A 20,385-nucleotide genomic window follows, 5' to 3' on the forward strand; every position below is an offset into this window, starting at 1 on the left:
AGGTGAGAGGGGGAGGGGTAAGAGGAAGGAAGGAGGCGAAGCCCGTCCAGCCTGCCGCGCATGAGCCCGCGCGGCCGCCGTAGCCCGTCCCCACCCCACCCCTCCGACAAGGGATTTTACGCTTCGCGGACGGAGGGAAGGAGCCGCGTGACGCAAGGACGCGTCGTCGTCGTCGTCTGGGGGCGGGGTTTCCTCGAGCTCCGCGTTCTTGTACCCGGCGGCGCCGACGCTTGACTCTCTGTCGGCTAGAGCGCGTGGCGAAGAGGCAGGCCGGTGCGCGAAGGGAGCCTCGTGCGCTTTCTGCTTCTGAGGCCGCGAGGGAAGAAGAAGCAGCACACGCGGCGCGCGCGCGCGTTATCTATCCATGGCCGATTACCTGATCAGCGGCGGCACCGGCTACGTGCCCGACGACGGGCTCACGGCGCAGCAGATGCTCAACTGCGGAGATGGGCTCACCTACAAGTGAGGAGGCGCCTGGGAAGGCCGTGGGGGTGGGGGTGCGGGTGGTAGTGTGGGGTTGGGTGGTCGGCGCTGTGTCTCCACCCGCAGGAAATCCGCCTCGAGGAATTGCCACAGGTTATTTTTCTTTTAATTTTGGGGGACGACGGGCGGCATTGGATGCCCCTCTGGACCCCGCACGCGGAATTTGGGGGAGGGGTGCGTGTGTGTGTATTGCACCCGCGGCATGCTATTATAACCCGAGGGAAGTGAAGGTTATAATGATGGCTTTGGCACGGGGTGAAGGAAAGTGGGGTTGGGGTGCGCAAATGAATTCTCGAGTTAACCTTTTCACCCCAGGGGTTCCTCTGGGTCTTTGAAAAAGGATTTGCCGAGCCCCTGGGCGATTCCTCCCCCTCTGTCGCCACCCCCACACGTTTTCTTTTTTGAAGCCGAGGGTGATGCTGGTTCCAGTAGTAGGAGCAAATGTCCTTCTGCCCATTGTTCCCTATGGAGAAGCACAGATTCTCGGCCTGCAACTTCAGAAAGAGAGCCCTGAGAGGCAGAACCCTGGGCCTGAACATGCAGGCCTTACTTTTTCCCCCTCTGGAACTTCCCTAACAATCTCCTGGGGTTGATTTCTTTTTGCATTGTAGTGCAGATAGCTCAGTCGGTAAGACCATGAGACTCTCAATCTCAGGGTTGTGGGTTCAAGCCCCATGTTGGATGAAGGATTCCTGCATTGCAGGGGGTTGGGCTAGATGATCCTCAGGGTCCCTTCCGACTCTACAGTTCTTTGATTCTATATGAGATCACCTTTCTCAGTTCTTCATTGGGTGAGTGGAATGTGTCTGCTGGCTAGTACTGCATAAGTAGAACTGTTGCCAAGTATCCCTCTTCCTGTGCGAGACATTCCCTGAAAGCTCATGTTTGAGAATCCTTTCTGCTCCTCTCCCTCCCCTCCTTGGCCCTTGCTTTTCTTACTCTTCACCTTTGACATAATTCCGCAGAATAGTCAGTCCTCCTCAGGGTATGTTGAATCCCACACCCAGCAAGACCTTTTGTGTTTTTTATCTAGTAACTGCGCAGATGATTCCAGCCCTTGCAAGAGACCATGGAGCCAGAATATCATGTAACAGATTCTCTGATTACACTTGTGTATCAGTGTATGTTCCTAAACCACCTGCTGGTCCATATGACAAGTCTGAGCGTATTTAGTCATAATCCTTCTATAAGAAGAAAGCCTTGAGCAGCATAGATTGTACCCCTGATCCAACCTCTTAAGAACATGAATTGGCAGTATAAAGTTGCTATCTTGTTAGAGTTGTATACCTTGAGTTTTGGCAAAAGAAAGGCCAGCTTTTTATTTCCATTTTTCTGTCTCTTCCTCCGCTCAGTCTCTCCCTATCCATGTGGAGACTCGCGTGATGCCAAATGATCTGTGGTGTGTGTGGTTGCACACAGGCTTCACGAGTTCCTCCCTAACTCGACGTGCAATATGAACCATCTGAGAAACTTACTTGGAAATAATTCCTGCACAGGAAAGCTGACCCTCTTTTTACCAGCCACAACCCCTCACCCCTCCCCTTTTAGAGAACAGCAATCTATAAATAAATTATTTCTGTTTGGAAACAAACTTTGCAGTTGAAGAAGCAGCTTTTTTTTTTTTTTAAGGAGGAACACGAGCGGTCACCTACCCAGTGAAGTATGCCATAAAGGATGAGGGCATCTGAAGAAGTGTGCATGCACACGAAAGCTCACACCTATGACAAACTTAGTTGGTCTCTAAGGTGCTACTGGAAGGATTTTTTTTATTTTGTTTTGACTGCGTCAGACCAACACGGCTACCTACCTGTAACTAGAGGGTAAACAAACTCAATTTGAATCTTGGCAAGATGGAGTGGGTGGTTCTGCCTTGTACTATCTAGGCCAGCATTGCCAACACTAACAGTGGCTCTCCCTGGTTTCAGTTAGGAGTCTTTCCCAACTTGGGAGATACTAGGGATTGAATCTGGGGCATTTGGTATGCAAGGCGGACGCTCTACCACTGAGCTACACCCCTTCGCCAAAGCTAGGGCTCATAAGGACAATCTTCAATTGTTATTGAAGATAGAGTCCGTTCCTTTGAAGAAACTGGGGTCCAACCAGTGAAACGGGAAGACTTCCAGCTAGCAACCCATTGGACAGACGAGGACAACTGAGGAACTTTGTTCTAAACATCAAATCCATGAGTGTTTATTGTACAAATCACCATATCACCATACAGGATTTTTGAGTGAACTTTTGCACTTTAGGGTTGATTCTCCTTGGAATGTATGCCACAGGCTACAGCCATTTAAATGATTGTCTTATGCTAATTTTTGTTACAATATATTCCATATTTTTCATTGTTTTCATGGTTTTGCTTATTCTGTGTTTGGCAATTGTTTCCGTGATTGTCTGTTTGTTATGGGGCAGCAGTTCTCCAGCATTTCAAACTAGGGTCTCTCTCCTAGCCCTAGCTGGAGATACTAGGGATTGAACCAGAGTCCTCCTGCGTGCAAATTAGATGCTCTGCTACTGAGTTTATGGCTCTTCCCATTTCCTGAAAGTCAATTTCTGGAAAAATAAAATGGTACAAGCTAATGCACACATATACTGTACCGATGCCTTTAAACTGTGTCTCGGGTCCACCAACATAGGGACATAAGAATCATGTTTCAGGATCAGACCAAGAGTCCCATCTCATCCAGCATTCCGTTTCCAACAGCAGCAAGCTTTTGGGGGGGCTTGCAAACAAGGCATGAGGGCAACAGCATTGTCTCATGTCCCTGGTATGTGGAAATTCCATTTAGATTTCATGACTTAATAGCTGTTGATAGAGAGGTAGTCAATGCAGTAGGAAGGTTTTCACAGGTCTCCTGGAAGGTTTCCAAGTTGGGGACATGGCATTCGTTAAACATCAGCTAACTTTTTCCTGTAGAACATTTTGCTCGGGAGTTTCACAACTTTGCTTTCTTGGAGACTTTCTGGGGGGTGGGAGAAGCTAAATACAGCTGGGCATGCATGTGGTGGGGGTTCTTCTAACTTCTAAAACTTAGGAGATGCCAAAGGTTCAAACCTTTGTGGAAGATTCCTGCTTTTGGTTTGCACGTGCAAAAGTATCTTACATTGTCAGACCTCTGGTCTGTCTCACTCAGTCCTATTTACTCTCTGGTAGTAGCTCTCCCAGGGTCTCAAGCAAGACATTTTGCCCATCTCTGCAACCCAATACTCTGTTAATGAGGTGGTTCCTGGCAGTGAATCAGAAACGTTTTGCTGTGCTACAAGACCCTCTCTTAAACCTCTTAAACGAGGTTATAGACTTGGTTGGGAGAAGCAGTAAGTTCAAGCAGAAGGCAATTGGTGCAATCAAACCACTTTACCTCTGCCCACTCATAGCCATCCCAGAGGTGTGTATTATGTGAAGTTGTATGACTAGAACTTTCCACTTGATTTCCCTCTGAAAAATGAAGCCAATGAGGTAGGGGCACAGGAGCAAGGGCAGTCTGATGTTTCCCCTCTGCACCAAAGCCCTGACTCAAATCCCTTAACCTCCCAAGAGTGCTGTTGGATGTGGAAGGGAAACCATATTAACACTAAAATTGTGACCGTATGTTTTCTCCTACAAATTTAAAAGTAGCTTGGGAGAGATTTGAGGAATTGCCTTGCCTTGGGGGTAAAGGTTTAAACCAGGTGTGGGGGACCTTTGGCTCGACAGATCAGTTGCTGAACTACAACTCCCATCAGCCCTGGCAAGCATTGTCAAATGTTCTTGGGTGATGGGAGATGTAGTTCATCAACATTGGGAGGCCCAAATGTTTCCTACACTTTTAAAACCCTTTCTCTTCCCTGAGCCATGTTCCTGATCCAAATCTTCCCCTTGAAGGCACTGTTTCTTAAAGGAGGAAATTTTGTTGGGGGTTCCAATCACAGAACTTCAGGAGGTTCCCTGGGTGGTATTCAACTGAACTTTTCTCAAGAGAAGACCCACTGAAATTAATGACCATGACTAAGTTAGTTCCATTAATTCCAGTGGGTTTGCTCTGAATAAAACTTAGTTGAATACCTCACACACAGGCACATACGTTATTTATCTCAGCAAAGTTCCATTTTAGGCTTCTAAAAATATCATTTTTCTTTCCTTTGTTATTCAGCGATTTTCTTATACTCCCTGGCTACATAGACTTTACTGCAGGCCAAGTGGTGAGTATGAGACTAAAGTTTGTATAATTAATATATAAAATCAATGTCATGAAGCAAGTGCTTTCTGCACTGTAGGAGGTTCCTTTCTGTTTGCCTCTTTTTATAGTACTAACTGAGCGTTTTGGAATCTGCAGTGTTAGTTCTGCAGTTTTAATTCTGGTGGGTCACTAAGTGTGTGAAGGTACGATGACAATAGTGCTTGCAAAGATCGCAAATAAAGCAGCCTGCTGTTTCAGCCAAACTCTCTTTATTTTAAGGACCTGACTTCTGCTCTGACCAAGAAGATAACCCTGAAGACTCCCTTGGTATCCTCCCCTATGGACACTGTAACAGAGGCCTGCATGGCCATTGCAATGGCGGTAAGAAACCAGGGAAGAAGGGAGAGAGAGCTTACCTTAGTTTACAGTGCGGTATGTGTGTGTGTGTGTGTGTGTGTGTGTGTGTGTGTGTGTAATACTGCTTGGTATCTTGGTAAATCCCTATGGGGTATCAAGAGCATTTTTCTTTAAAACATTTCATCTGCAGTCCTAAACACACATGCTTAGGAGTGAGGCCTGTTGAACACAGTAAGGCTTACTTCTTATTAAACATGCATGGCATTGTGCTATTAAAAACATATGGCCGTGCCTGTAATCAGTTTTTTAATATTAGCCAGAGAAGTAGTAGTCCCTTCCATTTCTGCTTTTATGCTTATTCCCTACAGTATTTAAAATTCTTAGTATATCAGTTCTTTGCTGGGGTTTTTTTGAGTTTTGTTTTGTTTTTTAATGCAAAGCCTTATGCTACCCAACAACAACAACAAAAACAACAGTTTGGCTTGTGAGCCATGCCTGCTAACCTCCTCTCTGCCCTTGGTCAAAGGCAGCAAAGAAGTACAATGGTACTTGGTTTACCAACTTAATCCGTTCCAGAAGTCCATTCCTAAACCAAAGCGTTCTTAAACCAAGGCGTGCTTTCCCATAGCAGCAGGGGACTCAATTTACAAATGGAACACACTCAACAGGAAGCGGAACATGTTCTGCTTCCAAGGAAAAGTTCACAAACCAAAACACCTACTTCCGGGTTTGCAGCGTTCTTAATCCAAGTTGTTCATAAACTAAGCTGTTCTTAAACCAAGATACCACTGTATTATTCTGTTCCAACTTAAGCGTCGTTCTATATATTCTCAGCTCACAGGTGGAATTGGATTCATTCATCATAATTGTACCCCAGAATTCCAGGCCAACGAAGTACGGAAAGTTAAGGTAAAACCAACATTTCAACCAATGTTTCTGTGTATTCAAGTGTCCCTGGGGAGAAGGGTGTGATAACAGGTTTGGGTATTGCCCAGCACTGTTTCGTGAGGTGGGTATTCTGCTGTAGACATAGTTTACGTCTACTCACTTGTGCCTTTACCACAAACGTATGGCTGTATGATTACACGCCCTCTCCCCTCTTGTGTACAAGTCCCCGTCACCTCCCTTGGTTCTAATTATGTTAATACAGTAGTTGCATTTGTGCCCACGTTCATGGTGATTAATGTGGAACAGAGTTCACTTTGTAGCCATGCTTCGAAATCCGTGCTGTTCGTTCACTAAGAATCTTGGCTGCTTAAAAGATGGTCCTATTGCATTTGAGGGATACAGAAAGTTCTGACTGGTGTTTTAGCATTAGCCCATAGTAGCTGTTGACACCCTCGGTACATTCAGGCAAGATGCTTTGGTCTCCTGGATCTCTCTCATTCGGATGAACTGGGCATAGCAAGCTACCTGTCTTATTCTTTATTTCTGTACTTGCAGCTGTCTGGATGAGCCCCTAATCATGTTTGAAAGCCACAGCACTACCCTGCTGCAGTTTACTGATGGCCATTCCCCGAGAGAGTCCAGACATCTGCTCCCGCACTGCATATCTTTATGTAACTATTTTGTATGCGGCTCAAAATTCTCCTTCTGAATTCGTGTGTTGCTCCAGAAATATGAACAAGGATTTATCACGGACCCAGTAGTGCTGAGCCCCAAAGATCGCGTGCGAGATGTTTTCGAAGCGAAAGCCCGCCATGGGTTCTGCGGCATCCCTATAACAGATAATGGGAAGATGGGCAGCCAACTGGTGGGGATTATCTCATCCCGAGACATCGACTTTTTGAAGGAAGAAGAGCATGACCTGCCTCTCAGCGAGGTCAGTGGGGTTATTCTGGGATCAGTAAGCAGGACTAGAACTTGTGCTGGGGCAGTGTGTGGACCTCTAGCGTTATTGTTATTTTTGCACTGGTCAAAGGAATTTATGTTTAATGTCTTGGAGCACTAGAGCATAGCACAGGTTTTTCCCCTGCAACTTTTCCTGTTCGCTTGGCCCATTTCCCCTCGCGTTGCATAATGAAAGCCTTCTAGAGCTAGCATTAGTGTAACCACTGTATATAGCTGGGCATCGTATTTCAGCAGTGCAACATTCCGCAGTGCCTTGGAGCCCATTCTGCTCTCCTGCGCTATCTTTAGGCTCTGCTGGCACAACCAGCAGTATGCATGCTGCCCAAGAGCGGCCTTTAAATCATCTCTGATTATCCTCAAGTGGGAGTTGCGAGTGACATGAAAAGAGCTCTGGAGAGATGTGAACTTCAGAGACGGGGAGAGATGCTGAGCAAGGGTGGAATCTTTGGTTTTCTGTTGCTCCTGTCTGGGTTCAGTGTTGTGAGAGGCACTTTAAGGCCACTCTTCTCAGATTTCTTACTCATGTGTGGAAGTTGATAGGATGTAGTTTGAGGACTGGACTTGCCGTGGGATCACAAATACAGTTAAGCCTAGAAAATAATTGTTGAGTCTTAATGGCAGATAGTGCAACCACTCATACTTTAAACCAGGGGGGTTCCCAAACTAAGGCCCGGGGGCTGGATGCGGCCCAGTCGCCTTCTAAATCCGGCCCGCAGACGGTCCGGGAATCAGCATGTTTTTACATGAGTAGAATGTGTCCTTTTATTTAAAATGCATCTCTGGGTTATTTGTGGGGCCTTCCTGGTGTTTTTACATGAGTAGAATGTGTCCTTTTACTTAAAATGCATCTCTGGGTTTTTTGTGGGGCATAGGAATTCGTTCATATTTTTTTCCAAAATATAGTCCGGCCCCCCACAAGGTCTGAGGGACAGTGGAGCGGCCCCCTGCTGAAAAGGTTTGCTGACCCCTGGCAAACGTAGGGCACATGAGCCACTGAGGTTGCAAATGTTTGTGGGTTGTAGTGTTTTCAGACTACAGTTGGGGGATTGTGTGATTTACTTTCTTTAAATATTTATAAACCACACTTTCATGGAAAATACAACAAGGCAGGGCAGAGCATAAAAACACACTGCTACAATAATACCAGGGAAAGCTTTAATAACATAGTAATAAAACTGGTTGGTTTAAAAAAAACACATTTTTATTTGCTGCCACTGACATTACGTTGCTTTTAGGTGGTTGTTTGATACCGTATTTAAATGCTTTATTGTTGTAAGCTGCCCAGAGAACATGGTTATTACATGGGATACAAATGCTTTAAACCAGGCATCCCCAAACTTCGGCCCTCCAGATGTTTTGGACTACAATTCCCATCTTCCCCGACCACTGGCCCTGTTAGCTAGGGATCATGGGAGTTGTAGGCCAAAACATCTGGAGGGCCGCAGTTTGGGGATGCCTGCTTTAAACAATAATAAATAATATTTCTGACCTGCACTATGATGTTCTCAAGTACCACTGCCCTTCCCCCTCTAGCAATTTGTGCCTAGTCTGATCAGCATGCTGTCAACCCTCCTTTAATTGTGAACAAAATTAAAATTCTGCTGCTGCTTGAGACTCTCCTGCAGCTCTCTTCGCTCCTTGAGACCCCAGCTGAACATTTGTTCATCTGCTACTCAGAACGGCTCAGTTTGGCCCAGGCGCAGAGGACAGTGTCTTTACTTTGCTCTTTGGTTTTTCCTAGATCATGACCAACCGGGAAGACCTTGTTGTAGCACCTGCAGGAGTTACGTTAAAAGAAGCTAATGAAATCCTGCAGAGGAGTAAAAAAGGTCAGTGGGAATAGATGTGTGGTATTCTGTGCATACTATGCTAAATCAGCGAACATGTTGCTCATCCCATGTTTTAACCTCATAATTTGATGTGCCAATGGTAATGGCACAATTACTTTCCACTCCTAGGGCATGAATTTTACCAGTGTCTTGAGCAAAGGCTTATAATGTGATCCAGAGGTGTCTCCAAGTACGTTGAGCTAAGCCCAGTTTGGTTTAAGTGGAGAAGATCAAAGGCTCAAAAAATTGTCTTTCCCCTTGTGGGGGGAAATCAAAACGTCAGTATGGTTAGTTGTAAAGAGCTTGCAGCTTCCAGGCTTAAACCCTTATTCCGCAGTGGACTTGTTCAAGAGCCTTGTTTAAGTCATGACCTCTTCCGGCTTGGATTCTCAATAAGGGGCAGCATTTTCCCTTTTCTCTTTCTGTATTTTGGTCCATTTGAATATTTTGTGAATTGGTGCCTGAAAAAGCAGACCGATTAATGGGCTTTTGGACTTCAGGTTTTGTATTTATTTATTGTTCCAGTTTACTTTGATTGTTATTTTTGCTGCTGAAGAATCGAGGAGAATGAAAAAACAAAAGCAGGTGAAAAACCTTCGAGAAGAGTTAAAATTTCAACTCAAGAGATAACTTTCGGCATTCCTGTTTGCTTCCAGGAAAACTGCCCATTGTTAACGAGAAGGGGGAGTTGGTGGCCATAATTGCACGCACGGACCTCAAGAAGAATCGGGACTACCCGCTTGCGTCAAAAGATGCCAAGAAGCAGCTGCTCTGTGGGGCTGCCATAGGGACCCATGAAGATGACAAGTACCGTCTCGACTTACTGGTGCAAGCTGGTGTGGATGTTGTTGTGCTGGTGAGTCCTAGGGGTGATAAGCGAGTTTTGTTGGTATGCAGTAGGGGTGATGCCTTGTTGGTGGAATCTGGACTTTTCTATGTGGAGCTGATTGCGTTTGAGTGTGTGCAGAGGGGGGTATTGTCTAGAAATCTCAATACAGTGGTAACCTCAGGTTAAGTACTTAATTGGTTCCAGAAGTCCGTACTTAACCTGAAGCGTACTTAACCTGAAGTGAACTTTCCCATTGAAAGTAATGGAAAGTGGATTAATCTGTTCTAGACGATGAAAAACACCCCCTAAAACAGCAATTTAACACGAATTTTACTGTCTAATGAGACCATTGATCCATAAAATGAAGGCAATAATCAATGTACAGTGCTATCTCAGGTTAAGTGCTTAATTGGTTCCGGAAGTCCGTACTTAACCTGAAGCATACTTAACCTGAAGCGAACTTTCCCATTGAAAGTAATGGAAAGTGGATTAATCTGTTCCAGACAGGTCCACGGAATACTTAACTTGAAAGTACTCAACCTGAAGCGTACTTAACCCAAAGTATGACTGTAGCTCAGGCATCCCCAAACTGCGGCCCTCCAGATGTTTTGGCCTACAACTCCCATGATCCCTAGCTAACAGGACCAGTGGTCAGGGATGATGGGAATTGTAGTCTAAAACATCTGGAGGGCCGAAGTTTGGGGATGCCTGCTGTAGCTGTTACATCTCTCTATGATCACTGACGTTTACTCTGATGAAGAGCAAGCTTCTAGACCTCATTCCTCTTCTTTTCAATCCCAGGATTCCTCTCAGGGGAATTCCATCTTCCAAATCAACATGATCAAATACATCAAGGAGAAATACCCTGAGCTGCAGGTCATTGGAGGCAACGGTAAGAAGATGCTTGCTAATATAAACATTGAAATGCGGTCATGTTCTTTGGGTTGTGGAACAGACTTGTAAATAAATCTACAGAAGTTTCTAGCTTTTTTTGCTCTCCCTCCCCCCCCCCAAAAAGAAACCACCAGCTGGCTGGAGGCTGGCAGAGGAGAGATTAAGGGCTTTCTCTAATAGCCCATGGGCTGGCAGTGATAGAGAGACAAAAAAAGGGGGTTCCCCATTCACTTTTGGCTCTGGGGCAACTCTCTGCTGTCATTCAGCCCCTGAGGAATTGCAGCCCTTGGCAGAAGAATAGGCTCCAAGCCCTTTCTTTAAAGTCATGAGTGCAACCACTGACATCTCCAAATCCTAAACTTGCTAGAATGCCACAAATAAAAACAAGACACACTTTTCACACCAGACAAAACCTGTGGTGTACCCAGAGGTCAAACACCTGGCATGCCCTAACTACTTACCTCCTCCTCTGAATTAACAAAAGAAGGCACTTTGGTTGTTCAGGTTGTTCCCTTCTCTTGTTAACACCTTCACATTGGTGAGTTGGCCCAAGGCCGGCCAGTAAGAATTGGAATCTGAGCCTGCCCTTTTCAGCTGAGATTGCAGCGGCTTCCTCTGTGCGAAGCCGGTCCCATCTGTTTGGAAGGGGAAACGTCATTGTCGCAAGCGCAGGGTGACGGAGACCAGTTTCCTATCTCTTCCCCCTCCCTTCCCCCGTTTCATGTTTCCCTCCTTTTCCTAGTGGTGACGGCGGCTCAGGCGAAGAACTTGATTGACGCCGGGGCCGATGCCCTGAGGGTTGGCATGGGAAGCGGCTCGATCTGCATCACGCAGGAAGGTATTCAATTCCCACTGCAGATCATTAACACATTCTCTTCCCCAGTGCCTTGTTTAAGGAACCTAATCCTAGCTCTGCCCCCCCCCCCCCGAAGCACTAGCCCAGAATCTGTACAGTGCCTGGAAAGGAGGGGGATTGTATCCGGTCCTCTGAGTCGTTCCGATACTGAGGTGGGCTTTTGCCCTTTTGCCATGCCAGTAGTACAGAGGCTGCCCCTGTGAGCAACCAGCACAGAGGAGTTGTGACTCTGAGCATGCAGCAGATTAATTGTCACCAATGGAACAGAGAGGAGAGATGTGTTGGGCTGCCAGGCCCAGGGCCCATTTTGTACTAATGGAGCGCAGCCCGACTGCACAGGGCCAGCATGCCGGCATTGTGTCAGCTCTTCAGGGCGTCGTCCTGGTTCTTGATCTGCTTTCCTCTTACCTCTAAACTGTTATGTGTTTTTGTCTTGTTCAGCTGCTCCAAAGATCCCTCCAGACCTAAAGTCCCACAGCCCCAAATGCCCTTCCACAATCACTGGCACCTATAGTAAGTCATTGCCCCCCCTTCCCCTCACCCCTTAATTTTGTGCCTTGGAGCAAGGCTTTGATTGGCTGCCCATTGCCCCGCCCCCGCCCCCCCCCTGCTTGTTTTGAGAATAATCTAGTTGTAGACGCACTTGGGGTTTTGTGGCTTTGGATACTGGTTGTTAAAGCTGAGACACTCTTTTGATTCTGAGCCTTTCCTAAAGCAGGGTTTCAAAGTTGCCCTTAATGGTACTAGCTGGAGTTCTTTCTCTCCTCTTAAATCCAGGACTGTACGGATTTTTTTTTTTTTTAATTACCTTGCCTGCTTCCTTTCTCTCGGTGGGCAAAGGTGCCGTAATTAAACGGCACATGTGGCAGCCGCTGTGACTCTACAAGTTGAATTAACTAAATTCCAACCAGATATACAAAATAGGTAAATTGTAATTTTCGGGTGTTTAATTGGATTGACTGCTGTTACCAGCAGGGTTGGTGGGGATTGTTTACATTTACTAGGAAGCCCCCAGTTTCATGCAGGGTAGCCTGAGCTTGCCTGAGTATTTTCCTTTATAAAGATGGTCACTTGTTGTACACTGACCATATCCATATTGCAGCATAATGGCTAGGAAACCTTTTTAACGATGCTCGATTTCAGCTTACTTTAGGTAATTCTAAGCTTTTATTGTGAGTAAATTGGGTGATCATTTCTAGGCAGCTTCTTAAGCAGGCATCCCCAAACTGCGGCCCTCCAGATGTTTTGGCCTACAACTCCCATGATCCCTAGCTAACAGGACCAGTGGTCAGGGATGATGGGAATTGTAGTCCAAAACATCTGGAGGGCCGAAATTTGGGGGTGCCTGTTCTTAAGTATTTGAAAACCACAGTCCCTGCCCTGTATGTTCCCCATTCTTAGTCCATGGTAGCTGTTTTTTCCCAACTTACAGGCTTGTCCATGCAGCTTTAAAGTGCCCCCAAAGTAGCCATGTGGAAAAGGGCTTTAGCTACCGTTCCACACAGATGAATGAGAGCTTCCTTTTTGAGCATGGAGATTCCCCATGGGAAGTGGGAATAGCCTTTCCCCCGGAACACTGGCTGCTCTTCTGTTTGCTTGCCACAGGGAATGCCAGTAGCCATTTGCTAGGCGATCCATAGGGAAGATATGCTCATTTTTCCTTGCAATTGGTTGCCATGAGAAGACTTGGGACACTTTCTTGTCCCATCCAGAACTAGCTCATTCTCTTTCAGAGAGCTATATCTGTTACGAAGTCCAAAGTTGCTGTTTTTAAAAGTAAAAACAAGTCATTTCAGGTATTCGCCTGATTTGGGGGGGGGGGAGCATTTGGTGCCAGATTTCTGTAACAGCCCAAGAACTATGATCTCTGCTCACCTGACAGACAGCAACCACAGCTTCCCACATGCATTTTCAGGTTTCTTTTCCATGTGCATGTGTACTTTTTTTTGGATCTCAGCTGCGGTAGTCAACACAGTTATGGACTTTATATCCCTTACATGTCTCTTTGATGTTTTTGACAGAGTTGCAATCAGGGCTGTGGGCAGGTTAGTCCAATAAAAATTCAGCATTGCCCACTCTTGACCTCTTATCTCTTTAAGGCCAGTACGGCAACAAATGTCTGATATATGCATGGTGTAATATTAACCTGCTTCCAAGTTGGATACTTTGACAAACGTGAAGGCGGCAGAGAGACTTGTAGTGCCTTAAAGCCACTATATATATTTTTTGTGACGGTTTAAACATTCGTGTCCACTTCACATGCCCAGAAAGTGACAATTTGTTAATTGTATTTATTTATTGAATTTGTATACCACCCCTCCATCCGAAGATCACAGGGCGGTTCACAACATAAAAATACAAAATGAGAACACAATGTACAGTGGTACCTTGCAAGACGAATGCCTCGCGCAACGAAAAACTCGCAAGATGAAAGCCTTTTGTGATCTTTTTGGCGCTTCGCAAGACGTTTTTTTTTTGCCGCGCCAAACCGCGCTTCGCAAGACGAAATTATCGCAAGACGAAGCGACTCGCGGAACAAATTACTTTCGTCTTGCGAGGCACCACTGTACATAATGAAACAGAAACAGACCAATAACAAACACACACCCTCCCACAAACACATTTACAAGGTCATGGAATGTTAATCGGCCAATGGCCTGGTTGAAGAGGAACATTTTCACCTGGTGCCCAAAGATGTAATGAAGGCTCCAGGCAAGCAACCCCCACGCCACCCCGGGTGAGCATTCCGCAAATCCGCAATTGCTTTTGCGTTATTGTAACTGTCAAAGTTCATGATACGGAGCAATAGCTATACAACGAAGTTGCTAGTTGCAGTAGCAGAACCGTCATATTGTAGGTTCCAATTGCAATCCTGATATCTCTGTATTAAAGGAGCTTTGAGAAGCTGAGCTAGGAAGAACCTTTTCCTGAGACCCTGGAAAACTGCTACCGGTCAGTGTAGACCTCCGGGTATAGGGCGGTATATAAATTCTAATAATAATAGACAACAAATGGTAGGAAAGGTCCAGCCTTAAGATAATATAATTAGCTATCTAACAGGGTTACCAATCTCATTTTAATCTGTTATGGCTCTTAAATGCAGTAAGAGTCTGCGAGCATATATTCCCAGGCAACTCTCTTAAGCAAGGTGGCAAGCTTCAAGGGGAGAGCGAGAAAAGGGGTGTTTGCATCTGCTTTAGGCCTGATCCCAACCAGTATGTGGTCCTGGAACTCTTCCTCCAAGGGATTATGGTCCTCGACTTCAAAAACGTTGCCCACCCCTGCTTTACGACAATGATGAGTTTGTCTAATAAAAGACCAGTTTTATCTCTTATTCTGTGGAACTCAGAATGGCAGCGACGTTACCGTACCAAAATTTTTACGGCAAATTTCAAACCCTGCTTTGGAAGTCAACACCTGTGCAAGGCACTAGGTTGTAGGACTGTGTCTTGCTCCCTGGTGCCAACATGTTAATTCATAAAGGGCTGGTCTCAGTGTACAGTTCTGTACACCATTGTTGCAAAGGTCAGTTACGCACATGACCTGGTTCCTGTGACCAGAGTGGGTGTTTATGTATGGAACAAATTGCTTCATCGGCTTATTGGTCATAAAATGGAAACGCTGCTCTCAACATTAAGCAGCCTCGGCAAAAGTGAGACCACCTCTTTAGCACTAACACCGTTTCATCTTTTTGGCAGCCCATTTCATGATTGATTTGAGTTCCAGTTCAATGCAGTTGATTTCAGTGAATTTGAAACTCGCATTTCCTAGAACGGACGAGATTCCCTTTCCGGGCTGCTTGTACTGAGCCCTAGAAAGTGAAGGGGGATGGATGAAACGACAGATGAGCTGGTGCAAAAAGTGGCTTGTGTCTGGCTCGGTTTCTTGGTAAAGCACTGAGTTAGCTTTGGCGGTGCAGATAGCAACCCTGAAACCCTGCATTCAACAGGAAGTTTGCACTCTTTGACTAATCTTGCATGGTCACAATCTCATCTGGTACACTATTCTAATCATGGCAAAGAAAAGCCTCCCAGTTATTTGTGAAGTGGGGGGGGGGAGGAAGCCCTCTTTGGAAGAAAGGGTGGTACACTTCTGGCAAGAGTTTTTGCATGTCCTTGGCTGTGCAGTATGCATTGCTTCCAGAATGCACATCCAAAGCGGCACATGGGTGGAAACAGCTAGCAAATCCGGGACAAATTGATGAAATTGAGCACAGAAGAGCTCCTATTGAGACACAGGGTGTGTTCTGCAGGAAACCCTCATTTGAGGAATGTTCACTTCCTGTACCATCTTGTGCTTTAGATGGAAACAGTGAGGCCTATACACAACCGCCCTGTGTGCCAGGGGATAGCTGGCTTGATAATAACTCCCATGTGAGCTCCCATGTCCCCTCCACCAAGCATAAACAGGGCTTTTGTTATATTCCGAATTCTTCTAGTATTCCGATTGGATGTCACACGCATGCAAGGTCAGTGGGACTCAAGACTGCATGGATTTTTATCTGCTCTGTGGGCTGTCGCCCTGTGGGCTGTTCCAGAAGCCTTCCCTAGCCATTGGAGCAGCACACATGTGCTCCATAGAAGAAGAGTTTGGATTTGATATCCCGCTTTATCACTACCCTAAGGAGTCTCAAAGCGGCTAACATTCTCCTTTCCCTTCCTCCCCCACAACAAACACTCTGTGAGGTGAGTGAGGCTAAGAGACTTCAGAGAAGTGTGACTAGCCCAAGATCACCCAGCAGCTGCATGTGGAGGAGCGGGGAAGTGAACCCGGTTCACCAGATTAACTAACCATAGTTTAGTTGCGTGAGGGTTCCCCCCCCCCATGCCTTCGCATCTCAATTTTAGTTGCATTCTGGGAGGAAGATCTGGAGGGTGCTTCCCCTGCAGGCTGACTTGCTTTACTCTGCCTCATACTCAAAGGCAGTAGCTGAAAGAAGCCATGTGCCTTTCTAAAACTTTGCGTGCTGAAGATGGGGATTCCGTCCAAGGGCCTGCCTCTGGCCAGACTCTTGATTGTTCTTCTGCTTCTTCTTTTTCTGTCTCTCTGGATTTAGTCCTGGCATGTGGAAGGCCTCAGGCCACAGCAGTCTACAAAGTGTCCGAGTACGCCCGGAGGTTTGGCGTGCCGGTGATTGCGGATGGCGGCATCCAGACTGTTGGGCACATCGCCAAGGCTCTGGCGCTTGGCGCTTCCACAGGTGAGATGGCGATGGCGGTCGACTTGGATTTCACTGAGAGCTTGCAACACTTGGTTGTGCACCAGGGAACTCTGCCACAGTGGTATCTCCAGATGTGCTGTGCCAGACACATCTGTCCTGCATGGGGCAAGTGGTTACTAGGTAGAGCAGGTGAAACAGCTATAGGTTGTGTTGCATTAATGCACTGCTGTGGGGAATACTGGCGTACCTCTGGGGAACCAGATTGGGCAAGATTTCCCGGTGCTTGGAGGTGTGTGAATGGCCGTATAAGGTCCACCCGGGATGTTAGAGTGAAGGGCAGGTGATAAATAAAAAAGAGAGAGAGGCTTGTGCGACACTTAAAAAGTTTCCTCCAGTGATTGTAATGCCTTAAGGCATGTGTTGCCCTCCAGATGTTGCAGGATTACAGCTGCTGTCATCCCTGACCATTGGCCAAGCCAGATGGGCTGGGATTAGGATGCCAGAAACATCTGGGGGGCCACAGGTTCCCAGCCCTGCCTGATAAAGCTGTAGAAAGGTTTCAAAAATGGCAGTAGAGCCGGCAGCGGCAGCAGCCATGTAGTTCACACAAGCAGCTTCAGTTTAGAGCTGTAATACTCTAAATCAGGCATCCCCAAACTTCGGCCCTCCAGATGTTTTGGACTACAATTCCCATCATCCCTGACCACTGGTCCTGTTAGCTAGGGATCATGGGAGTTGTAGGCCAAAACATCTGGAGGGCCGCAGTTTGGGGATGCCTGCTCTAAATAGCACAGGTAGCTGCCATGCGGATGTGTCCTAGGCAGCAGCAGTGTTTCAACATTGCTCAGAGTGGGCTTTCCTCGGCGAAGGAAGCCCCATTCCCTTGGGAGCTAGTGGGAGGCTGGATCGGGGCCAAGTTGGCTTGTGGTGCATGTAGCATCTCCTTAAGTACATAAAGGAAGTGGAGGTTGTTATGTTGGATCCCCAGCTCTGTCCAAAACCACACACACACACACACACACGAAGGGGCTAGATCACATGAATGTTTTACCTAGCCAGCACCAAAGTTTACCCCCCCAACCCCTCTAGAGCAGACTGGAAGTGCAAGCCCATTCCCCTTAGAACGTCTCACCACTGCTTTTGCTCTCTTTGTTGGCTTTAGTGATGATGGGCTCCCTTCTGGCCGCCACAACGGAAGCCCCTGGGGAGTATTTCTTTTCTGATGGGATCAGGCTGAAGAAGTACCGGGGCATGGGGTCACTCGATGCCATGGACAAGAACCTGGGCAGCCAGAATAGATACTTCAGGTAGGAGATGTGTATCCTTAACAGGGAGACTTGCTTGAATTGGCACCAGGCTGGGCTGCATGAGCAAAATAATGCATGCAGATTGTGGAAGATAATAAAAACAGGCATTCGCCGCTGCCGCTTCACCTCCACTGGAATTTTCTCCAGTGGAATTTTCCATGGAATTTTCTCCCACTGGAGGCTTTTCACACTCTCGCTTCGATGCGTTTCAGAAGCAAGCACAGATTTTTCTATCTGGGGCGGGCATCTGGCGACTTAGGCGGAGGACTTGCAGTGCACCCTTCCTTGTTTTCACCACAAACATTTATTTCTCCGCCTCTTTGGAAAAAGCTTGGAAGCCCGGTTCTGCGTTTCTCACGAGCCTTTTCCTGTTCTTTGTTGTGATTCTCAGCGAGACAGATAAAATTAAAGTGGCACAGGGGGTCTCCGGCGCTGTGCAAGACAAGGGCTCCATTCACAAGTTCATGCCGTACCTGATTGCTGGCATCCAGCACTCCTGCCAGGATATCGGAGCCAAGAGTCTAACGCAAGTGAGGTGAGAGCTTTCAGCACCCCACGCCTCCCCCTCCCCTCCCCAACAAGCCAATCTTGTATACTTTGGGATAATGTATGCTGAAGAAATGTGAGGAAGCCAACACACAATCTACCAGGCAGACCATGCCTGCCCCTCACTTCCATGGGTTGGTCAGCCCACACCATGCTTCCCATCCTGTATTGTTGCAAGACTGCGGCTCTTATTGGGGGAACAGGAATACACTCTCACCCTTCTCTTGACTTTCATCGCCAGGGCCATGATGTATTCTGGAGAGCTGAAATTTGAAAAGAGGACGGCATCTGCCCAAGTAGAAGGAGGGATTCATGGCCTCCATTCGTAAGTTTTTATGTGCAACTGATACATCTTGAGTAAGCAGAGCACTTAGCAAGCAGGGAAGTGTGTCTCCTGGCTGCCAGCGTGAAAGCAGCCTGTGGCCAGAACCAATTAGGATCCCAAAGGATCCTGAGTGCAGGGAAGTGGCTGAGGTGCATTAGATACTTCCAAGAAGGGACAGCCCAACAATTGCTTTCAGTTCTGCTGCTTCTTAATACCTTCTGAAGCAGGACTAGCACAAGGCCGTGTTTGCGTCTACGGACAAATATCAAAGCAGAAAAGATCAAGAGGCTGCGTTTTCTAACAAACACCCTGAACTGGTCAGAGAGGGCCAGATAGTCTCTTTCCTCTTGAGGCTGGGCCCTTGTTATGTTTGGATTTTTTTAGAATTGTGGAGTATAATGGTACCTTGGTTCTCGAGCGGCTTAGTTGTCGAACAAATCGGCTCCCGGATACCGCAAACCCGGAAGTAAGTGTTCCAGCTCGCAAACGTTTTTCGGAAGCTGAACATCCGACGTGGCTTTCGCTTGAGCGCAGGAAGCTCCTGCAGCCAATCAGAAGCCGTGCCTTGGTTTTTGAATGGTTTCGGGAGTCGAAAGAGACTCCCGGAATGGATTAAGTTCGAGAACCAAGGTACCGCTGTACTTCTAACTGCACTATACAGTGGTACCTTGGCTTACAACCATAATCTGTTCTGGAGTTCCAGTTGTAAACCAAAACAGGTTGTAACCCAAGGCACGCTTTCGCTAATGGGGTCTCCAAAAAAAATGGCTTGTATTCCAAAAAAAATGGGTTGTAATAAAAAAGGGGGGACATGCACTTCCTGGTTTGACGTGGTTGTAATGCAAAACGGTTGCAAACCAAGGTACCACTGTAAGTGGTTTACGGGTCTTGAGGGTGTTCCTTCTTACACCCTATACTAGTACGTAATTGGAGGTGGAGACCACATGAAGACACAGTCAAAGTTCATTGCACTAAAACAAGCCTACAGTCATGCTGCGACCATGCAAATTTGTGGTAGTAAAAACAGTGGGGTTCTTTCTTTTGCAGCAGCTGCAGCTACAGGGTCTGAATCCGGAGCATGCTTCTGCTCTGGAATGGAGCCCATGGCAGGAATTAGTTCCGAGTAGAAAATGAATTTAAAAATCATTGGGTTCAAGCTAACATTGTGAATGGAGAGTTGAGGACAAGGGCCAGAACGCTGCCCACTTCTCCCTTTACTTTAAAAGGGCTCCTGAGGTCGTGAATTAAAGTGGACACCCCTATCTAATTCCATTTGGTAAAAGAGAGCAATAATTTGTTCCTTCCGGTGAACAGCGCGCAACTTCAGCTTTCTTTTCCTTCTCATGCCTAGGTATGAAAAACGCCTTTTCTGATGAAAGTCCCTTGCACTTTTCCCGAGCCTCATTTTGCCCTGTGGTGCCTGACCTTTGCTGCCATGGTCACAAACTGCTCCCTTCACAGAAGTGCCATTTTGCCGGAGGGGTGGAGCTGCCTGCTGCTCCCCCTTTGCTTTATCAGCCGCTTTGACCAAGGGGCTGAAGGTAAAACACATCAGCCTATTCCAGAAGTGTCAGCTGAACGAGGCTCTGGAGAGGGGTCCTGTGTATGTCTCTGTGTATTTCTTTTTTACAATAAAACAAAGAGGCAAGAGGGCCTCTTCCAACTTCTTCCTTGTGCAACTACAGGGTTCGGCGTCTTTTCTTTTGGCAGTCATGGATTAGAGCAGATATCCTTCCAACTGTGTGCTGCGGAGCCTCTACGCAGGTACATCCAGACATAGCTTTTTATTC

The 20,385-nt window shown here is 46.8% G+C and overlaps 1 protein-coding gene across 5 annotated transcripts; it reads left to right on the top strand.

The window, feature by feature from the left end:
• Positions 1–178: 178 nt before the first annotated feature.
• Positions 179–20,274, top strand: IMPDH2 (inosine monophosphate dehydrogenase 2). 5 transcript variants are annotated; one of them, XM_035106835.2, is made up of 16 exons: positions 179–462; positions 2,113–2,303; positions 4,614–4,662; positions 4,920–5,021; positions 5,832–5,906; positions 6,613–6,819; positions 8,590–8,677; positions 9,334–9,533; positions 10,308–10,398; positions 11,143–11,238; positions 11,698–11,769; positions 16,313–16,456; positions 17,580–17,724; positions 18,116–18,259; positions 18,512–18,595; positions 19,947–20,274. In XM_035106835.2, the coding sequence occupies exons 2-16, from the start codon at positions 2,158–2,160 to the stop codon at positions 19,966–19,968; spliced, it is 1,665 nt and encodes a 554-aa protein (XP_034962726.1). In that variant the 5' UTR covers positions 179–462; positions 2,113–2,157; the 3' UTR covers positions 19,969–20,274. The 5 variants fall into 5 exon arrangements, with proteins under 5 accessions (XP_034962726.1, XP_034962725.1, XP_034962727.1 ...); XM_035106834.2 differs by lacking the exon at positions 2,113–2,303 and adding an exon at positions 1,517–1,570 and having other exon boundaries at positions 180–462; XM_035106836.2 differs by lacking the exon at positions 2,113–2,303 and having other exon boundaries at positions 182–462.
• The last annotated feature ends 111 nt before the right edge of the window (positions 20,275–20,385 follow it).

The sequence above is a fragment of the Zootoca vivipara genome, chromosome 2 (assembly GCF_963506605.1).
Source record: "Zootoca vivipara chromosome 2, rZooViv1.1, whole genome shotgun sequence".
NCBI classification, from domain to species: Eukaryota; Metazoa; Chordata; class Lepidosauria; order Squamata; family Lacertidae; genus Zootoca; species Zootoca vivipara.